This window comes from Filicampus tigris, chromosome 21, assembly GCF_054856515.1.
Source record: "Filicampus tigris isolate MCC_2025a chromosome 21, RoL_Ftig_1.0, whole genome shotgun sequence".
NCBI lineage: Eukaryota > Metazoa > Chordata > Actinopteri > Syngnathiformes > Syngnathidae > Filicampus > Filicampus tigris.
Window position 1 is genome coordinate 207,396 of NC_141237.1, and position 19,306 is coordinate 226,701.

General features: G+C 52.7%; 1 protein-coding gene across 3 annotated transcripts in view; it reads left to right on the top strand.

The window, feature by feature from the left end:
- LOC147127003 (histone-lysine N-methyltransferase 2C-like) overlaps nucleotides 1-19,306 on the top strand; it is a 51,893-nt gene that overhangs the window by 16,371 nt on the left and 16,216 nt on the right. For 2 of the 3 annotated variants that reach the window (XM_086021262.1, XM_086021261.1), the window contains exons 14-44: nucleotides 22-255; nucleotides 346-1,001; nucleotides 1,429-1,530; nucleotides 1,787-1,912; nucleotides 2,123-2,236; nucleotides 3,139-3,240; nucleotides 3,305-3,409; nucleotides 3,487-3,668; nucleotides 4,309-4,473; nucleotides 5,185-5,294; nucleotides 5,380-5,433; nucleotides 5,563-5,665; nucleotides 7,310-7,389; nucleotides 7,487-7,597; nucleotides 9,366-9,470; nucleotides 9,565-9,653; nucleotides 9,721-9,874; nucleotides 10,723-10,800; nucleotides 11,313-11,456; nucleotides 12,099-12,131; nucleotides 12,219-12,329; nucleotides 12,393-12,674; nucleotides 12,964-13,037; nucleotides 13,123-13,314; nucleotides 13,497-13,601; nucleotides 14,186-14,738; nucleotides 14,843-15,507; nucleotides 16,264-16,476; nucleotides 17,474-17,787; nucleotides 17,863-18,020; nucleotides 18,109-18,495. In XM_086021262.1, coding sequence (XP_085877388.1) covers nucleotides 22-255; nucleotides 346-1,001; nucleotides 1,429-1,530; nucleotides 1,787-1,912; nucleotides 2,123-2,236; nucleotides 3,139-3,240; nucleotides 3,305-3,409; nucleotides 3,487-3,668; nucleotides 4,309-4,473; nucleotides 5,185-5,294; nucleotides 5,380-5,433; nucleotides 5,563-5,665; nucleotides 7,310-7,389; nucleotides 7,487-7,597; nucleotides 9,366-9,470; nucleotides 9,565-9,653; nucleotides 9,721-9,874; nucleotides 10,723-10,800; nucleotides 11,313-11,456; nucleotides 12,099-12,131; nucleotides 12,219-12,329; nucleotides 12,393-12,674; nucleotides 12,964-13,037; nucleotides 13,123-13,314; nucleotides 13,497-13,601; nucleotides 14,186-14,738; nucleotides 14,843-15,507; nucleotides 16,264-16,476; nucleotides 17,474-17,787; nucleotides 17,863-18,020; nucleotides 18,109-18,495 — 5,901 coding nt within the window. Of the gene's footprint in view, nucleotides 1-21; nucleotides 1,002-1,428; nucleotides 1,531-1,786; nucleotides 1,913-2,122; nucleotides 2,237-3,138; nucleotides 3,241-3,304; nucleotides 3,410-3,486; nucleotides 3,669-4,308; nucleotides 4,474-5,184; nucleotides 5,295-5,379; nucleotides 5,434-5,562; nucleotides 5,666-7,309; nucleotides 7,390-7,486; nucleotides 7,598-9,365; nucleotides 9,471-9,564; nucleotides 9,654-9,720; nucleotides 9,875-10,722; nucleotides 10,801-11,312; nucleotides 11,457-12,098; nucleotides 12,132-12,218; nucleotides 12,330-12,392; nucleotides 12,675-12,963; nucleotides 13,038-13,122; nucleotides 13,315-13,496; nucleotides 13,602-14,185; nucleotides 14,739-14,842; nucleotides 15,508-16,263; nucleotides 16,477-17,473; nucleotides 17,788-17,862; nucleotides 18,021-18,108; nucleotides 18,496-19,306 lie in introns of all 3 variants that reach the window. The other variant, XM_086021260.1, reaches the window with a different exon arrangement.

Here is a 19,306-nt window from a genome sequence, read left to right on the forward strand (position 1 = left end):
TTCTGTATTTTCTTTTGACAGTTGTCACTACAGACCAGGGAAAACCTCTAAAAACATCACAGAAAAACCGACGCCTTCCTGACAAGACAGAAGGAGAGGTGCCGGACCAGAAGGAGAATGAGGAGCAGCACCGGGAGGAAATTACGCAGCCGGCGAATGAGGTGCGAAGGCAGAAGGTGATGAAGGAGCAGCACCAGGAGGAGAATGAGGTGCAGACCCAGGAGGAGCTCAGGAGTTCAAGATGCCTCCCGCCAGGTATGGAGCTGACAGTGAGTTCGAATGACCTCCCCAAGGGAGGTGACGACGACGACGATGATTATGATCATGATCTCGGTGTCTCCCTAGGAGTACATCCATCACCCGGTGAGCCAGCTACAGCATCCTCCTTCTTCTCCGGCCCCCCCTCGCCATCCTCACCTTCACCTAGCGGTTCACCTCCGCCATCGCCCACCGCCCTTCAGCACAGCGACGTCTCCTCGGAGGCGTCGCTCCCTCTCAGCGTGGCGCCCGACGCTCCCTCGCAATGGCCACAAGAAGACTGGCCATGCTCCCGGAAGATGCTCAATGCGGCCAGAGATATTGGCCAATCCCACGCCGGCTATTCCGAGAGGGACCACTCGCCCCCTGACGCGGTCGCAATGAGGCCGAATCAGGAGGAGGCGAGGGAGAGTAGCAGCGACGGGGACGGGGAGGGGGAGCCGCAGCCATCTTTAGACGAGGAGGTGATGAAGCTGCTGAGCTCGTCGTCTCCTAGCGCCTCCCCTCGCTGCCCGTCTTCCCTCAGCCCTCCCCCGCTCAACACGCGGAGTCTCAGGCCTCCTCCTCGCTCGTTTCCTCCATCGGACGAGCTGTCCATCCGCCTCAGACAGTCTCCTTTCTCCACAGAGGCCTCGCCTGAGACCTCACCCGTCAGGGTCCCCCTCACCCCGCCGCCCCTCTCCCCTCCTTCGCCCCCCCTCAGCTTCAGTCCACCCTACAGGGAGTCGCCACCACTCTGCAAGGTGAGGCTGAACCATTTTGAGAAATAGCTCCATTGCCATTTTTTCCTCCTTAACATTGCGATAGCAATTTGATATGCGATGGTTGTCCTCATCCCATGCACTTTTTTTTTTTTAGTTTTTTTTAACAAACTCAAGCAATAAACTCGTCTGTCGTACAATAAACAACATCAGATTTATGACACATAAATGATTTGCTTTCATACGTTAGTCTAATGCTGAAATAAAGGCCATGAGTTCATAGGAAAGAAATTTGATTGATCCACTTCGGTTCAACTTGTTGGCGTCAGTTGTCCTTGATCACGCACTTGCCGGGCTGTGGTTTGGACTGCCCTGGCTTAGCGTTTGTGCGGCAGGTGATGAAGTGTGAATTTGTAAGTAACGCGGTGGCGTCTTGTCATCCTTGTTTGGCCGGCCGGGGGGCTGGCAGACGCCTTCGTCCACGGTGATCCCGCTGACCCGTAAGATCGGCATGGGCAAGCCCGCCATCTCCAAGAGGAAGTTCTCCCCTGGCAGGGCCCGCGTCAGGCAGGTACGTGACTTCTGGTGCATGCCGCCTGCACGGCGGTGCTGAACTCTGATGCGATGCTGCCTGACTGCTTGCGTGCAAGCTGTTGTCGTAGTAACAACGTGGTCTTGATAGGTTTTCTTCTGTGGCCGTCTGGTTCATGTTGCTGCATTTTGTCCCCTCCCTCCTTCCCCCACTTGTTTTTCCCTTCATCCTGTCTTCCTGCCTTTGGTCTGCCTGCGTCCCTCCGCCGTCCCCCTCGTCTTCTTCCCTACCTCAGGCTTCGTGGTGGAGTAATGCGAGGGCGGTGAGCCCCCCCTCGTCCTCCCAGGACTCTGTGGGTGAGTGGGGCCGGGACAGCCCCAAGTCCCGTCAAGCGGACTCGCCCCTCTGGGGCATGAGAATGGTAAAGAATCGCTAGCTAACCCTCACTGACTTCCGTGCCTTAGCTAACCGACCTCATGCTAACCCGCCTGCCTGCCGCCTGGCCTGTGAACGGCTGGAAAGCAAGCGCAGCTTGTAACTCTTGACGATTCTAGCTGCCGATGCGCCAGACGAACGAACGAACGAACGTATGTTTGAGCCGGTCTCATAGTGCTGCTGTGCGGTTTATCAGGGCCGTGGCTCGGCTTTTCCTGGGAGGAGGAGGTCCAGAGGAGGGGGAGGTGTCCGAGGGGGACGAGGAAGGAGTCGAATCAAGACGCAGGACTTTGTTTCTGTGTCGCCTGCGGTAAGCGCCTTCACACATTTTTCGAGTCGTTTATTTGTGTAGCCCTTCATCGCAAGCATCTCAAAGGGCTTCTCTAGCCCACCGTTGACAAAGATTAGAGACATCCTCTGACCCCAAGCCCTCACCTTTTCTTTTTCTTTTTTTACTTTTCTTTTTGGCCTGTCCTGTTGGGCTGCTTGGTGATGCAGTGTGGAGGATCTCAATGTTTTTTTTTCCCAGAATCTTTTTTTATTTGGTGTGCCTCAGGAAAGTTTGATATAGTGTGCTGCCTCTTTGAGGTATTTGTATCGTGAAGGGTATTAGCTGTAAAGGGAGTCGGACAGAAGCAGCTTTAAGAGGGGACGGCCAAAGAGAACATGGTAAAAAAAAACAACCGAACAGTAACTGTATCAAATATTATATGAAAACAGTAACGTGCTGGAATCAGATTCTCAGATATTATGAAGACCAGGATGGCAGTGTAATCTGTGTATTGTCAATTGGCAAACAAATGAGAAAAAATGACTGCTACACTCCCCAAAATTATTCAATAGTTTAGCCTCAGATCAAAAATAGGAGCGTGATGGCGGTCCTGTCCGATCGGCGGCTAACAAATTCAACCCTATTTCAATCCTATTAACCCTTTCAATTTCTTATCTTCGATCTATGCCTAAAATTTGAATGGGACCAATGAGGCCTAAACCCCCCCCCATGTTGTCTGTTGGATGAAAAAAAAAATAATGAGCCACATTTATCTTTGCCAATTGAAAATATCCAGAAGCATTGATCCGCAAACTCACGGCAATATGCTGTGAGGGCTTTGGGAAGCTACGCATAGCAAATAAGACGTGCCAGGCGTAATGACGCGTAGCAAATAAGACGTGCCAGGCGTAATGAGTGTGATCCAGGCGCTGTCGTTGCAGTTTGGCTTTGTGGAGTCGGCCCCGCCCAAGGAAGAGGAGGAGAACTCCATGCACAACACAGTGGTCATGTTCTCCACCTCTGACGTCTTCACGCTCAGACAGGTAGGTGGCAAGAGAACTCCACGCCTCCCGCTGGAAAGTAAGCTTGATCCTTGTCGTCGTGTAGGACATGTGCGTGGTGTGCGGCAGCTTCGGTCAGGGAGCGGAAGGTCGACTGCTGGCGTGCTCGCAGTGCGGCCAGTGCTACCACCCGTACTGCGTCAACGTCAAGGTAGCCATTCCCCAGTCCCCATCTTCCGCTTCCTCTTTGGTCGAGCTGCGACTCCAAGCGCCGTCCACTTTGCGCAGGTCACTCGGGTCATCCTGACCAAAGGGTGGCGCTGTCTGGAGTGTACGGTGTGCGAGGCGTGCGGCGAGGCCACCGACCCCGGGCGGCTGTTGCTCTGCGACGACTGTGACATCAGTTACCACACATACTGCCTGGACCCGCCTCTACACACCGTCCCCAAGGGGGCCTGGAAGTGCAAATGGTGGGTGCGTCTGGGATCCGGTGGGATCTCGAGGATTTTCCCGGCTCAAATCGAGGCAGACGTGCCACTATTCGAATCACCGGCATGACTCAAACACACTTTTTCTCTCAAGTAGTTACATGTGTTTTATTGTTTAGCTTTTCCCCCGCCAACCACCCTCCCCCCAAAAAGTCCTTGCTTATTTTACCAAACATCTCTGAGAAGTAAAGAATACACGGTATAACACTCGTTCAATTACAAAAGAAATGTTATTGACACGTTTGGAAGGCGCCAAAAATCATCCGACACATTTGCAGTAGGAAAGAAAGCCCGTTGATAGTTTTCGGAGAGGCTTCCAATTATTTTCGATGCAGCGCCACCGCAAATGCTAGCCAAGGCTGTGTGATATTTGATAAACATGCGATATGAGTATTATTGCAATATTTAATATACCTAACGAAATGACATTTTTCTTTTCTAATGAAAGACCATTTTTTTCATGCAGCAAAATATTCAAGCGCAATGTGTTCTTGGCTAGTGAATTGTAAATGATGCCAGTTGTTATACTTTGTTTTCTTCCATGTCATCATTGTTGTAAATCAGTGTCAAAAGCGGAGCATCTGTCCCCACGACGTCGGCCACGTTTGTGTTTGTGCTGCAGGTGTGTCTGGTGTGTCCAGTGTGGCTCAGCCTCGCCCGGGCCGCACTGCGATTGGCAGAGCAACTACAGCCGCTGCGGACCGTGTGCCAGTCTCACCTGCTGCCCCCTCTGCCAGAGAGCCTACATGCCCGATGACCTCATTCTGCAGTGTCAGCAGTGTAACCGGTAACACACGCACATGCGCTTCTTTTTCGTGGTCCGTTACAGGCAGGACATAACGAGCTTTTTGGTTCCAGGGATCTCTTTAAGTGGGATACCTTTTTAGCCAATCAAACATAACTACCACGTGCACGTTTAAATGCCAGAGGACTGATTTCATTTTTTAAACGTTTCACGGAAATATCGCGAATAGCGGCACCCGAATGGCCGCGTGACATGAACCCGGAAGTGTTGCACTGCAAACGCGCAAAATGACATTTTAAGGAGCGGCTCATTGGTTTGCATCAAGGAACTTTTAGCACGGTTCTGTGCTCGCCACCCCTCAGCTCATACACAACGAATTGACGTTGACGGCGCAACGCGCCCAGCTAAGCTCAGTTTTGGAAAGGGCTTCAGGAGCCGCATGAAACTGGCCAAAGAGCCTCGGGTTGGCCAGGCCTGCACTAGTTGCTTTAGTTGGTGGTAACTAAGTTTTAGCGCTCCCCTTTTGTAGGTATGCAGTTTTTATTTTTTTAAATATGACACAATTTATCTCTAATTATTTTGCACCTGTGGTTCCCCCGCAGCTGCAAGGACCCCGGTTTTTCAACCACTGTGTTACGTAAAGCTGGCATTTGTGGCTTGCAAAATGAATGAAGGGAATGTAAACTTGCAGCATCTTTTACAATGACATCCTGTCTGTGCATGTGCGTGTGTGTGTCATGTGCGTGTGTGTAGGTGGTTGCATGCAGTTTGTGAGGGTCTGCCCACTGAAGACGAGGTGGAGGTCACTGCTGATGAAGGTTTTGACTGTTCACTGTGCAGAACACACAATCGCATCCCATACGGTAACACACACACACACACACACACACACACACGCGCATGCTTGGTTGGCTTTGTTGCGACAGTGGCCCGGTGTGACTGTTGCAGGGAGGTCGGACACTTTGGACATGGCTCAGATCCTCTCGAGGAGCCGCGAAGCAGGTGTGTTCCTATGACGGTCAACTCACAGTCTTCACCGCCACCTTCATTTTCCTCCTTGTTCCATAAAATGGCTGCCATCTCCTGAACAATTGATCAGTTTGAGGTGAAATGTGTTGGTTGTGTGTGCAGACACAAAGACGTACAGCCAGGACGGCGTATGTCTGACTGAGTCGGGTCTCTCTCAGCTCCAGTCGCTGGTTGAACCTTTGACCTCAGCTCGCAGGTACCGCAGGTGAGCAAAATGTTGAGTGACGTTACACGGAGACAAAAAATGCAAGTCCTGAAATGTCGGAAGTTGGAAAGGGTTTTTTTTGCAAAGAGCTGGCGCTCACAGTGATTTAGAATAGCAAGATAGTCCTCATTTCAAACTAAGAATCGCCAACACGTACAGACTGACTGCTGTCTTTGCTGACGACCACAAGTTGAAACATGATCTGATGTTAGTACATGAACAGATGCTTAAGCAAAAAAAAAAAAAAAAAAAAGCATCCACTATGTAACGAGCCGGACGTTTCATGGTTCTGTTGGAATGCATGGTGACCTGGGATGTCAGTAACACGTTACTTGCTAAGTTTAGGGAGTGGAATGAATGAATGAATGAATGAACAAATGACTCAGAACGTAGCGACTACGTTCAGAATCATCCACTCATTCCCGACTCTCTAATCACTGTCGAGGGATTTTTATTTAGTGGACCGAGATGCTTCCCTAAAATGTCCCCAAATAATCCCTATAGAGGGATTAGGGAGTCGGAAACAGCCGGCGAATGAGGTGGTTCACTGATTGGTGCCCTAATCACTGCAAAGGGATTTTTTGAACGCCTACTTTTTACTGAAGTCTGCCACAGCTACTACTAGCACATTATAAAACTCACTATTTCTTTATTTTATTTTAGGGCTGAAAAGAGTCCTCCTAATTCAGGTACCTCGAATACCTCCGTTTAAAGAAATGCTGTACCCGCTTATTAACATCAACACTGTCAGAAAGAAGCAGCCGAGCTAACCGCAGCAAAAATTGTTTATGCTATGCGTGACCGTAACATGATGCCAACGCGGTAAAAAGGCCAACTTAAAAATAAACATGATTTTACCAAATAATCTATGGACAACAATGTCAAGGTACACTTTTATTTTGAAGTTTCTCTTGGCAGCATGTCGTGGCTGACATGACTCTGTTTGGGACCGTTTGCCGTCGCAAACTATTGCCACCGACTTCAAATACACAATGATGCCCTGAAATAACATTCAATTGTTTTAATTGTAATTAAGGGCACTAAAATAAACTCTTTTAATTACGCAGACAAAGTATCGTACCTGTGTGCCTGTTGCCAGCTTTTAGCGGCGGCTCCAGCGCTAGCAAGCGCTCAAGTGCCCCATATAGAATGGCGAGAGCCGCCGGATTACTTTTCAAAGGCAGCAGGCGTAAATGACCCCGCACACTTTGATGCTGACAGCCTGACACAGTTGCCGTTCCAAATGATCACAGCTGAACAGGACAGGCTTACTCAAATGTGTTGTTTTCGCCGGCAAGATAGCGTCTGTTCTTCTGACATCACTTCCGTCTCATAGAACAAGACCGGGGAGAGCTTTGTCAAAAATCTCACTAATCGTTCTAGAAAGACAAATTGTGTGCTGCTATTCACTGTTTGAATTTAAGTCTAAAATGACTATGTAAAAATTAAAACCTGTTGGGTTTTTTTTGTCGTCAGTACTTATCAAGAAAAACAAACAAAAGGTTTTTATCCGAATACCAGATTGTTTGACAGAATTTTGAGTAGGATACCCCAATACCAAACTATTCGATAGCTGCATCCCTAAATTAGCGTCAACTGAGATGCAGAGGAAGTGCTGACCATTTGTTTTCTGCTTGCTATCAGGTGCAAACCCAAACTGAAGCTGAGGATCATTAACCAGAACAGCGTGTCAGTCCTGCAGACCCCGCCCCACCCAGACACAGGTTGCACACACACACACACACACACACCCACACACGCGCCTGTTCTTGAATGGGTTTATTTGAATGTGTGTGTGTGTGCGCGCGCGCATGCTGGCAGGTCACTTGGAGTGTGACCTTAAGTCAGACTCCAGCCCTGAGAGAGAGCACGCCCCCGAGGATGATATCAACAAAGACATGGCCAAGAGGAAGAGGAAACCATACAGGCCAGGTGAGGAAGACCAAGACGCAGATGCAGCCGTAGACATCATGGAGACGTCGTACTGTACAGTTTGTCAATGTCGCTGTTAAGCTCAGATTCGTCAGGAAGTATTGAAAGACCCAACAATTGCACATGTGCGCTCAAAAGTGGACACAAGGTCCAATAAAGTTCACCTGTCAAGGTTAGTGCATTTCAGGTTCATCCTGAAATATCACCAAAAAGCTCAATATGCCAAACTTTTTGCGAGTACAGGCAGTCCTCGAATTACGACGTACGCGACCTATGACGTTTAGACCTACGACGCCCGTGCCTCCTCCTCCATTTTGTCCCCGGCACCATAAAGACTACGTTTACACGCAGACAATATTCGGGTTAAAGTCAAAATTCCGATTTCTGAAGCATTCTGAATATCCTGTTTACATGATCGAGCGGACAGAGTTGCTCCGGCGTTTGAATAAGCCACTGTGTGCGGCGACACACGGCGTCGTGACTCAAATGGACGTCATTTCCGCATGTTACTTTCAACTGTCAATAAAACACTTGATATTTATGTCACTCACCACAGGAAGTGAAGCAGACAGTTTCCTCCTCGCTCCAAAAGTGTGCTTTTGTGCTGCGCCTCCGAGCTTGTTTACCTATGCTTGTGTATTTGCGATGGGTTTCGCGCCAAACAACGCACTTCCTCTTACAAGCACTTCTTGTACTACAAAAACTAGCATTTCTTGCGGTTGAGCAATGAGCGAGCGCAGAGCGACTCAATCGTGTCCGTTTGCGCGCCGGCAGTGTCTTTGCCTTTTTCGCCCTCCTCTCCTGCGTCTCCATCCAGCTGTCAACAGTAATGCTAAGTACTGCATCTTATGCTTATTATTTTAATGTATTTTCCTTTATTTCTACAAAGTATTTTGATATAAATTTCGACTTTAACGGCGAAATCCGACATGCGGGGAAATTCCTGTTGCATCGTCAGTGTAAGAATGGAACTCGTTCGTAGATTGAGGACTCCCTGTAGTTAATATCAATGTGTTAAAGAGCCAGTAGGATTGTGCTCGATTTACTTGGGTTGTGGCTGCGTGAAGTTTCAGTTCCTTGATTTGCTTGATTGCATACTGTTTGAGCGCTGCCAGCTGCTAGCTGGGAACTCCGGTTCCCCGAGAGCCATCTCCTGCCTGTTTTGGATCTCTCCCTACGACAACACACCTGATTCAAATGATGAATCAGGATCGATCATTTGAATCAGGTGTGTTGTCGTAGGGAGAGATCCAAAACGGACAGATGGCGGCTCTCGAGGAACCGGAGTTCCCTATCCCCGGCGTACAATAAAATGTCATTGTAATAACGTTGTGTTTTTTTCCCGCCCTTAATTAGCGATTGAACATCGTTTCAGGAAAATGCGTTGTTGTCGTCGGTAGCAACATTTTGTGACGGCGATAAACGCGTCAAACACAGTCTGGAAGACGGGCGAAGGCCGCGACATGCTGACGCTAACAACTTCAAAGTAAAAGCATACCAAAGCATTGATGTCTGTACATTATTTGCTAAGGTTTATTTTGAAGTTGGCCTTCCTACCGCATTGGCGGCGTGTTACTGTCATGTACAGGATGAACAATAGTTTCTGCGGTTAGCTCGGCTTCTTCTTTCTGACAGTGTTGACGTTAATAAGCGGGTACAGCATTTGATTTGAACCGAGGTACTCGAACCCGTGGACCCGTTTCAGCCCTTCTGTGTATTGCTCTATGGATACGCACGTGATGGTGGCAAGTAACGCTCCGCCACTTAGGTATCGGAGGCTTCATGGTGCGGCAGCGAGGCGGGAAGGCGGCAGCCGGCGCCATCAAAGCGTGCGGCGGGAAACGTTCCAGCGAGACGCTGCAGGGAGACGGAGGTGATGTGACGCTCAGTGAAGACTGCTCGCTCCTTGGCCTTCATCCTCGTCCTCATCCTCATCCTCATCCTCATCCTCATCCTCTCGCTCCCAGATGGAGTCGAGCAGACCGTGGACAACGTGAAGAAGAGATACAGAAAGAAGAAGACGAAGCTGGAGGAGGCCTTCCCGTCTTATCTACAGGTAACACACACGCACACACCCATGCAGTGACAGCATTCTGATTGGCTGTCCCGCACGTCCCTTCAAGGAAGCGTTCTTCGGTCGGGATCTTCTGTATCGCATTCGTCAAGTGGACCAGAGGATGCTTTCTGAGGCGGCGAGGATCAGCCAGTCGGGAACGGCCGATCAAAGAGGCCCCGTCCCCTCAGAAAAGCTGACGAAGGCAAAGCAGGAAAGACTGCGTGAGTGCCCCCCCATTGAGTTCCTTCATCACGCCACCTTTCATTTGTCCCCACAGTCAGCCGCCACTGTGACGTCATTGTGACGACGCGTGAGGCTGGGTTGGGAGGTGTCCGTTCGCTCCCTGTTGGGGGTGAGATCAAGTGCACGAAAAATTTGCGCTGAAATTCCTGCTGTACGGAATGAGTTAATGAAGCAGACGTTTGCAAGTGTCTCATTTGGATTCAACACACAGCACATTGACGTTAGGCTTGCCGTGTCAAAGCTGCCGCACAAACCAAATTGCTTCCATGGAGGATGACGTCAATTGTTGAGAGGCTGACATTGAGACAATTTGAAGTTCAACAATGACTCTAAACGAATATCAGTTTGATTATCGATTCGTTGACCAGTATTAAATGTGACACCTATTCATCACTAGGATTTTATAAAGTGCAATATTATAACAAAGCAACACAATTCATTGATATTATAAATAAAAAAAAAACAATGAACAGTACTGTGAGAGCCGATGCTCTCACACGTTCGGGACCAAACTATGAACTGAATCATAATTTGTGCGTTTTCTGCATTGTTCATTTCAAATAATGTCCCGTTTTCCAACAAAGGGATGGAAATGAATAACATATTTTTTTAATCCAATTGATCAATGATTTAACAAAATAATCAACACATGAATTGATTATTAAAATAATCATTAGTTACAGCCCGAATCTCAAGGTGGGCACAGTAAAGTAGATGTGGACGGACTCTCAAGGCAGCCAACTGTGGCGACACGTGACCTCACTGCGACCTCATTGTGACATCATTGCATGTGTGTGTGTGTGTGTGTGTGTGTGTGTGCGAGCAGCGTTGTCGGACGAGGCGCTGGCGGATCTGTGTGACGTTCTCAACACTCATCCTCACATTGTGGCCGGCGGACACGCAGGTACCGGGGGCGGGGCCGCAGCCGCTGTCTGTCCTCTCGCCGCCCTCTTTCCTCTCTTGGCTCGTTTAGCCTGCAATCTAACAGAACATGCAAGCGGCGGGATGCCGATTCGCAAAATGCGCCCTTCTCAAAAAGTTGCCGATATCAGCCTTTGGGGTGATGCCCTTGAATGCACGCTGACCTTTACAGGTCATCTTCCTTTGAGCTTTTCTGGCTTTTTGAAATGCAACTCTTCATTGATTCACGTCTTTTTGCACACCAAAATTGCGGGGGCGGCAGCTTTAGCGGGAAGGCCAGACGTTCTCTCGCCCCAGGCGTTGCCGGGCCAACCGGGGGACTGGTGTCTGTTTGCTCTGGCTGGAAGGTAGTCGCGGCCGTCGTTTTCTTCCCAGGAGCTTACCCGGCATGGAAGTACACATGATCGTTTTCATGACGGCCTCTTGAGCAGTCTTCCTCCTCCTGATGCCGCCCTCTGCCCTTAACCAAGCGAATGTTGCTGTGGTGTCTCTCAGCTGGCCTGGACATCGACTCCGTGACCCACGACCCCTTGGTGACCTCTGAGCTGACAGGAAGCGGCGGGCAAGGTCAGAAAACGTTACAGGAAGAGCCTCTGGACGCCATCTTAAGCCCCGAGCTGGACAAGATGGTGACGGACGGTGAGTCACTTCAAGCTGCTCAGATGAGAGCCTGCACTTGATGTTTTCGGCCCGCTGCGGCATTCATATGTCTAAGTGGACGTTCGGACACCACTCAGGTGTACAAAACGCTCTCGTGACTTGCACAGAGTTCCAGACCCACCCACAAGGAAGTCTGCCATGTAGCGAGATCATATGAACCAAATAGAACGGAACAGAACACATGTGGGGGGTTGGCAGGCGGGCAGGCGAAAATGAGCGGAGATGTTTTGCTAGTCCTACTTGAACACCCACCAATCAGCCACACAGACAGATACAGTCGATCGCATTGCGCACAGGCGTTACGTTCTCTCTGCTTTGTGGGAACGGCAAATACTGCTGGACATTAGTTTGGGACATTTTCTGCGTGGCGGACTTGCCTTTGATTGAGCTGCTCATCCTCCAGTGGAGCCGAGTGCCGGCTGCCATGTCGTGGCGCAATTGAGCTCAGACTTGCCTGGCTACTGTCAAAACCCACCAACAATGAACCGCAGTACAGCGAGCTAATATTACATGTGTGAGAATTAGTGGGTGAAGCGGGGGCGGGGGGGTGTTAGGAGGCAGCTGTTGTGAGGGGGGGAGCTGTTCCTGAAAGTTTTGTGTGTGTGTGTGTGTGTGTTGTAGGTGCCCTCCTTAGCAAATTGTACAAGATTCCAGGTAGGAGCCCTCGGACCTCATCTCAGCCGCGGCACCCGCTAACATTTGCTCACAGTGCTCACATGCGCGCTGTTGCCATGTATGCAGAGCTGGAAGGGAAGGACGTGGAAGACCTTTTCACCGCCGTGCTCAGCCCAGACAGCAGCCAACAACACAACCAATACACACACGCTGCTGTAGGCGGCAAGACGCACGCGGGTACGCGCGCACGCACCCACACGCAGACGGAAGGGCGACTCATTGACGTGGCGTGTCTCGTAGGCACCGGCGCATGTCCTCGTCTGGCTCTGCTGAACGGCCTCGCGGGCCGTGCTCCCAACCTGGACGACTTGGACACCATGTCGGGGGGTCCTCTCTGCGGCGCCGCCCCATGCCCGCCCCCGACCAATCAGGCAGCGGCAGAGGGCGAGCACGACACCATGTCGACGGCTCAGAGGAGCATGATGAAGTGGGAGAAGGAGGAAGCTCTCGGGGAGCGGGCCACTGTCGCGCCCGTGCTCTACTGCAACAACAACTTCCCCCAGCTGAGAGAGCAGTACCCTGGTATAGACGCACACGCACGCACACACACACACACACACACACACGGCAACATGGCGAATGAGCTCCAGAGCTGACCTAAATGTACGTGACAACAGACAAATCATCTGAAGCTCTTAGTTTCATGAATCTCATTTGAAGAGAGGATCAAATTCCGTTGGATCGGTTGAATTTGTGTGAGTTGCGAGTGCTATCTTTGCGAACCTCTCGGTAAACGTCGACATCGGCACTTCAGGGCTAGTCTTCACTTTGCTGCAGCAATACGCCGATGTTCTCTGTTCGTCTCTGTCAGAGTGGTCGACGAGAGTCAAGCAGATCGCCAAGCTGTGGAGGAAGGCCAGCTCTCAGGACCGAGCGCCTTACGTGGTGAGCGCCTCGTCGTCGTCGCGGCGGCGGTCGGTGGTGACGGTGCGGTCGGTCGGTCGTGACGGTGCGGTGCTATGTCTCACAGCAACGCGCGCGGGACAACCGTGCGGCTCAGCGCATCAACAAGGTCCACATGTGCGGCGAGCCGCCGAAGCGTGCGCCGTCGTTCCAGCCGGCGGTCCAGGGAGCTAGCGAAGCCGTCTGCCCGGACTCGGCGCCGAGGGACCCGCTCAGGCCCCGAGAGTCGGAGCAGGAGCAGGAGTGGAAGTTGAGACAGGTGAGTGGCACTGTGCGCTCGTTGGGGTGGGGTGTTGTTATTTCCATGGTAACGGCGGTTGACGCGATGATGATGCTGCTGCTGCTACTGCTGCTGCTGCCGCTGCCGCTGCTGCTTGTGTGAACGGTGCCGAGCGTCGCTCCCGCCTCCTCTACTAATGTTTCTGATGTGTCATTGAAAAGGGAGAGGTAAAAGACAGATGGCGAGCCGGTAAGAAGAGGCAGGAAAATACAGATAAAGATTGTCCCTTCCAGGCATCTCTAGCAGGAGGTGGCAAAGAGGCTCTGGTAAGCTCTCCAGGTGAAAACCCTTCCTGACGTTCTGCATCCGTGACCCCCTGAAATCCTCGTCCTGCGCGGCCGATTACCGCAGAGCCGCTTCGCTCGCTCTCAGTGGTCGGCAAACGTCCAAACGACGGCGGCTGTGCAGTAATCACCGACCGGGTCGCTAGTTGAATTCCCGAGCCGCCGCATGAGGATTTCAGCTTCATGGATGTAGGCGGCGCTCGTGTCTCTCGCTGCGAGCGACTTCTCGCAAGCCCGCCCAGATGCGTTGTGATGAAGCTGTGAGCCACCCGTGTCCGCCACGCGGCTCCTCTTCATCACGTGCAAGATTTGGGGGGCCGGGGGTGGGGCTGGGCTGGGCTGGGCTGGGCTGGGCGGGGCGGTCGGGGCTCTTCTCCACCTGAGAGCAGGACCACCTGCCAGGGTTGTCTTAGGCTCCACGTCCTGCCTGAGGGATGTCATGTTCCTGCATCCACGCGCACACTCAAGCGTTTGGGGGTCTTGAGGGCGGGAACGGAAGCGGGGCAGGTCCGACGCCGCCAGACGCTGATGTGCGCCCCCCTCGCCGCTCTGTCTTGTGTCCTCAGCAAATGCGGCAGAAGAGCAAGCAACTGGCCAAGATGGAAGCCAGTCAGAAGCTGGAGCAGGTGAAGAGCGAGCAGCGGCAGCAGCAGCAGCAGCAGCAGCAGCAGCAGCAGCAGCACCAGCACCAGCACCAGCAGCAGCACCAGCAGCAGCAGCTCCTCCTCTCGAGCAGTCAGCGGGCAGACGTGTCGCCGGAGGCGCGCGGCCGCCACAACCCTCTGCAAGGCTCGTCGCTGGCTGACGACGTCTTCCTCAGGCCGCAAGCGCCGCCGCCTTCCGGCTACTCGTCGCTTCCGCACTCTCCCCGCTCCCCTCACTCTTCCTCCTCCCCGCTCCAGCAACCCCCCACGTCCCCCCAGATGTTCTCCCCCCCGTCTTCCCGTCCCGCCTCTCCATGGGACCCCTACAGCAAGCCGGCGGGGACCCCCCGGTCCGCCTCCGTTCAGCACTGCCCCCCACTCAGCATCTCCCCTGCCCGTGATGCCTCAGGGTCTCCCGTACCCTCGCCGGATTCCAAAGCCTCCGACGCTTCCCGGACGCTCGCGCTCCAGCCAGGTAGACCCCCCCCGCCCCCCCTGGAAGTGACACCCCCAAACATCTCCTGCCTCTGACGTGCTTTTTTTGTTTGTTTCTTTGTTTCTTTCTTTTTTCCCATTCAGGTCTGCAGCACAGCGGAGCAGCTATGAAAAGTCCCCCCTCAGGCTCCCAGTTGTATCACAGGTCTCAGGTCCAAGGGGGGATGTTTAAAGCCCCCATGCCTCCCCAAAACCAGCAGGACCTATTTGGCGGCACGGCTCCGGGAGCCAGGAGAGAGCCCTCCAGACCGGCGGACTTCCAGCAGTCTCAGGACCCCGCCTATCATGCGGGGCTGGGCTCCCCTCAGCGCGGCACCCCCATGGCGGACTACAACCGGCAGACGGCCGAGCCCTTTATCCAGCGGCCGTCTCTGGCTGACGCCTTCGCCAACCCCCCCGGCTCCGGCCCACATTGTGACAGCTCGTACCTCCCCAACGCACCGCCCGCGCTGAGCCTCGATCACTTAAAGATGGCGAGCGGCCGCCGCCCCTCCCCCTCCCGCTCCGGTTCGGACCCCTACCCCTCGCTTCCCGTGCGCTTCCCCCGGTCGCCGGGCGGCACGCTGACCTGCGACCCTTGCGTCAAAGTGTCCGGCACGCCGCAGCCCTCGCCGGACCCTTACGCCCAGCGGACCCCCACCCCTGACCTTCAGAAGACCCCAGCAGTCTTAGGCCAGGCCCAGGCAGAGACCTTAGCTCCCCGGCTCATGAGGTCTCCTCTGGACGGCGAGGCGGCGACCCGCAAACAGGTAAAGGGCCCTTGTCGCGTCTCATCGCATCCTCTCATTGTGCGCCGCATGAAACTTCTTGCCTGAGGGTTCTCAAGTGATACCGTTGGTAAACAATTTGGTCCGACCAAGGCGGAGTCTTTGAGGAAATACGAAAATTGGCTCGAACGATGATTTTAGCCTTTGTCTCTACGGCCGGAGTTTGAATGTGCGAAGTGTCCGTCAAAGCGCTGACATCACGTGAGGGAGATGGCTTGGAAGGGAGACGGAACGCCGGCCGCTCTTTACATGACAACAGGTAAGTTGATTGGAAACTCGTTGTGATGGAAATTCAGACAGACTGCCGCTAACTTGATCGTTGAGGGCCGGGCTAAGGAGTCGACTTTTCTGTCGCTCGGATCAGCGGCCAACACGTTCGATGCTCTTTTGACGCCAAAATGGATCGCGAGCCTTTCTGTTTTGCTCAGTGACTTTGTACATAGCTGGAGAAAATGGCCTCCTCAAATCCGATGCCGGAGCTTTGCTCCCCAGTCCGCCCCTTCCCGAGTGGCCGCTTTACCACTCTTTGCAACTGCTTTCCTTGTGCCCTCGTCCACAGGTTCCGCCCGATTCATTTCAGGTGATTACAGAATCAGAAAAAAAGAAAGAACCCTGGCGACGCAAGGCCAACACTTTTTTTTTTTTTGTCAGCGGTAGTCATTGGCCATGTGAATACGGTGGCGCGGCGCCTGCTTTTTGCAAACGTTGAAGTGAGATTGCCGTCCTTGTTGTTGTCAGTCGCCGCAGCAGGACTCCTTTGCCGGGAGTAACCGGAGCCCAAGTTGCCCCGGGACGTCCGACCGCAGATCAGCCTCAGCTCACGTGGCCTCCGGGACCTCGCCGATAGACAAGATGGCAGCCGGTGACAGGGCGGCCGTGGGTGTTGCTTCGTTAGAAGCGCCAATGGGTTTGCTCCCGCAGCTCGGCGACTCGGAGGAGAAACTGAGACAGGTACGACTGCTCTTCTGGAAAACCAGTATGCTCTTGTAGTCCTTGGCCTGCATGTAGTAGTACGCTCATTGTACTGGCTAGTAAGACAATTGCGCGCTCTGATTTTTAAAAAAATTCATCTCAAAGGAGCACCAAAATAAAAACTGATGATGATGATGATGATGATGATGATGATGACGACGACGGCCTTACTTTGAATGCATTTTCAACCACTGACTTCCCCTGCTGCATAACATTTCTACACACTAGTAGGACAACTACATGTTACTACTGAGGAAAAACTGTGCACGAGTTTACATCTGCACAGTAGTAGTACTACCAGTAAAGTGCTAGGTGTTTACGAGTAGAATTTTAGTCGTAGTACTAGTAGCATGCGGTTATGGGTTAGTCAACTAGTATGCAGTTTTGCCTCACTTAATGCCCTACTAGTATGCCAAAGTTGCCCTACTGGTGAAAACAAAGCATGTACTGCACTAGTACATGGGCTTTCCGGTTGAGCATATATTTGAAATGTTTGCGATCCAGCTTTAAGCTCCATGTACTAGTGACACTCTTTGTCCTCACGAGTTGGTACACGTGTGTTACCACTGCACAGCAGTGTTTTACAGGTTTACGGTTTAATTGCGTACTGTAGGCCAAAAGTGGATCTAGTCGTGAGGAAAATCAAGCGTTACTCTGAAGACAGTTGTTCTGTTGGTGCCCAGTTACGGGCAGCCACTTGAGCGTTTGTGCGCCACGTATACTGCCGGTGGAGGGCGACATGAGAAGTGGTAGATTTGAACAACGTTGTTCTCGTACTCCGGTTGTACCACTAGTATGCCTCGTCGAGTGGGCACAGGATTTCTTCGAGTAATATGTGGTTGTCCTACTTGTCTGCTAAATTTGTCCTACTGGCGTGGACAAAGAGCGTTACGAGTACATGGCCGTGAAGCAGGTTGCTAGAAATGTCTGTTGATGGCAAATTGTCTGCGGTGCGGTGCGGCGCGGCGCGGCGCAGCGTCAGAGGCTACGCCAGCTCATCCTGAGACAGCAGCAACAGAAGAGCGTGCTGCGGCAAGAGAAAGGCCTCCAGGAGGGCGGAGCCTCGCCGGTCACGCCCGATCCCGCCGCGGCGACGCCCCGGCACTGGCCGCGCAACGCTGCCGAGGTCTCGCCCGCGGACGTGTTCGGACGTCCCCCGCCGCCTTACCCCGGCACGCTGCGTCTTCCCGGGCCGGCCGGCATTCATCCCGCGACTTTCCCGGGGCAACAGCTGAGAGGTTTGACCCCCAAAGCGCCTCGGTTTTCCGCGCAGAGTGCAACGCCGTTGAGGTGAGAGGAGTGGCGACCATGTGCTCGCCAAATGTGTCGTATGCGTGTCAGCATTGTCAGCGCTCTGCCGTTCAGGTTCGCTCCGCAGGACTCCTTCCCGCGCCCTCCCCTGGCGTCGGTGCCTGTCGCCGGGCTGGGAGCGCCCGCCGTCCAGATGAGGAGGCCGTTCCCCGGTGAGCTGATTGCCATCCGTCCGTTGACTGCCGCCAGTCCGCACCCTCATGTCTTGTCAGGTGAGAAGAGTGCTAATAGCTTGACTTGGGGTTCGCTATGTTTGCGCCTCTAATGGAAAAACTCTGCAACGGTTTTGTGCGAGAGCAGCCGCCCCCCAGACCTTTCCCGTCCCCCGCGCTCTTCCCGTGCAGCAGCACAGCATCATGGGTCAGCCTTACATCGAGCTTCGCCACCGCGCTCCGGAGAACCGCCTGAGGCCATCCGTGCCCCTCGTGGCCGAGGCGCCCCCGCCGAGCGCGCGCGCGGGGGAGGCTGCGGCGGGCCGGCCCGTGCTCCTGATGGTGCAACTGAGCCAGCAGGATCAGCAGCACCTGGTTCAAGCGGCGGCGTTGACTCAGGGCAACGACGCGGCGCTCCAGGGGGCCGAGGGCATCGAGGAGCACCTGGAAGGCGTGGAGTCTGCCGTCAAGGATCTGGAAGACGTGGAGGTGAAAGATCTAGTTGACCTCAATCTCAACCTGGATCCCGAAGATGGTAAGAATCAGCGTCGAAGCTGTTTTTTGTTGCCGGCCGGCCGCGTCCTGCTTCTGGCGTCCCTCGGAGGAAAACAACAAATTGATGGGTGACGAGTCTTAAAATCACACAAGCCAGTGACAAAGTTTTACGTAAGGCTGCAAAAGTCACTGAATTTCAATCGCGATCCCGATTTTAGCCGCCACGCTTAAATGACCCTCGCTGTCGGTGATATTTCCAATTCAGGTGCGGGCTGTGCTACTTACTGTATCTAATCATGCACTTTCTCTAGCAGTAGTCAGCCAAAGTATGCGAAAGTATGCTTAAGGCCTCGTTAAGCTGCCGAAATGACAAGTGAGCGCACTGCAGCCAGAGCCTCAAAGCATTCATTGGGTGCACCGATACGAACGAGTCAGGTCCGGAGAAGAAAGCTTCGCAAAAATTGGGAAACATCTGTTGTCTGGACTAGTTTTGGATTGAGTGCAAGTCCCATTAAACAAGATACAGTAATAGGCACCCTGCTTAGTAGGTTAGCCCTTGGTCAAATAGAAATTCCTGGGTCAGGTTTATTTTTACAATCCTATATTTTCAAATAAAAATTCATTTCTTCAAAGTGTCATTTTGCGCTGAAAATATTTATATTTTGCTCGTTGAAAAGTCGGGCGGTGTTTTGCCCCAATTGCTAAATGATTGTGCTGATCATAATCGTGCAGCTCTTTCTCAACATGATCAAAGGTGACGCCAATTTGCCATTTGGCATAACATTTGAGCCAGAACCCTGATGTAGATTTGCCCGAGTGGGCCTCCTAAAGGATGACGTGGCGGCCGAATG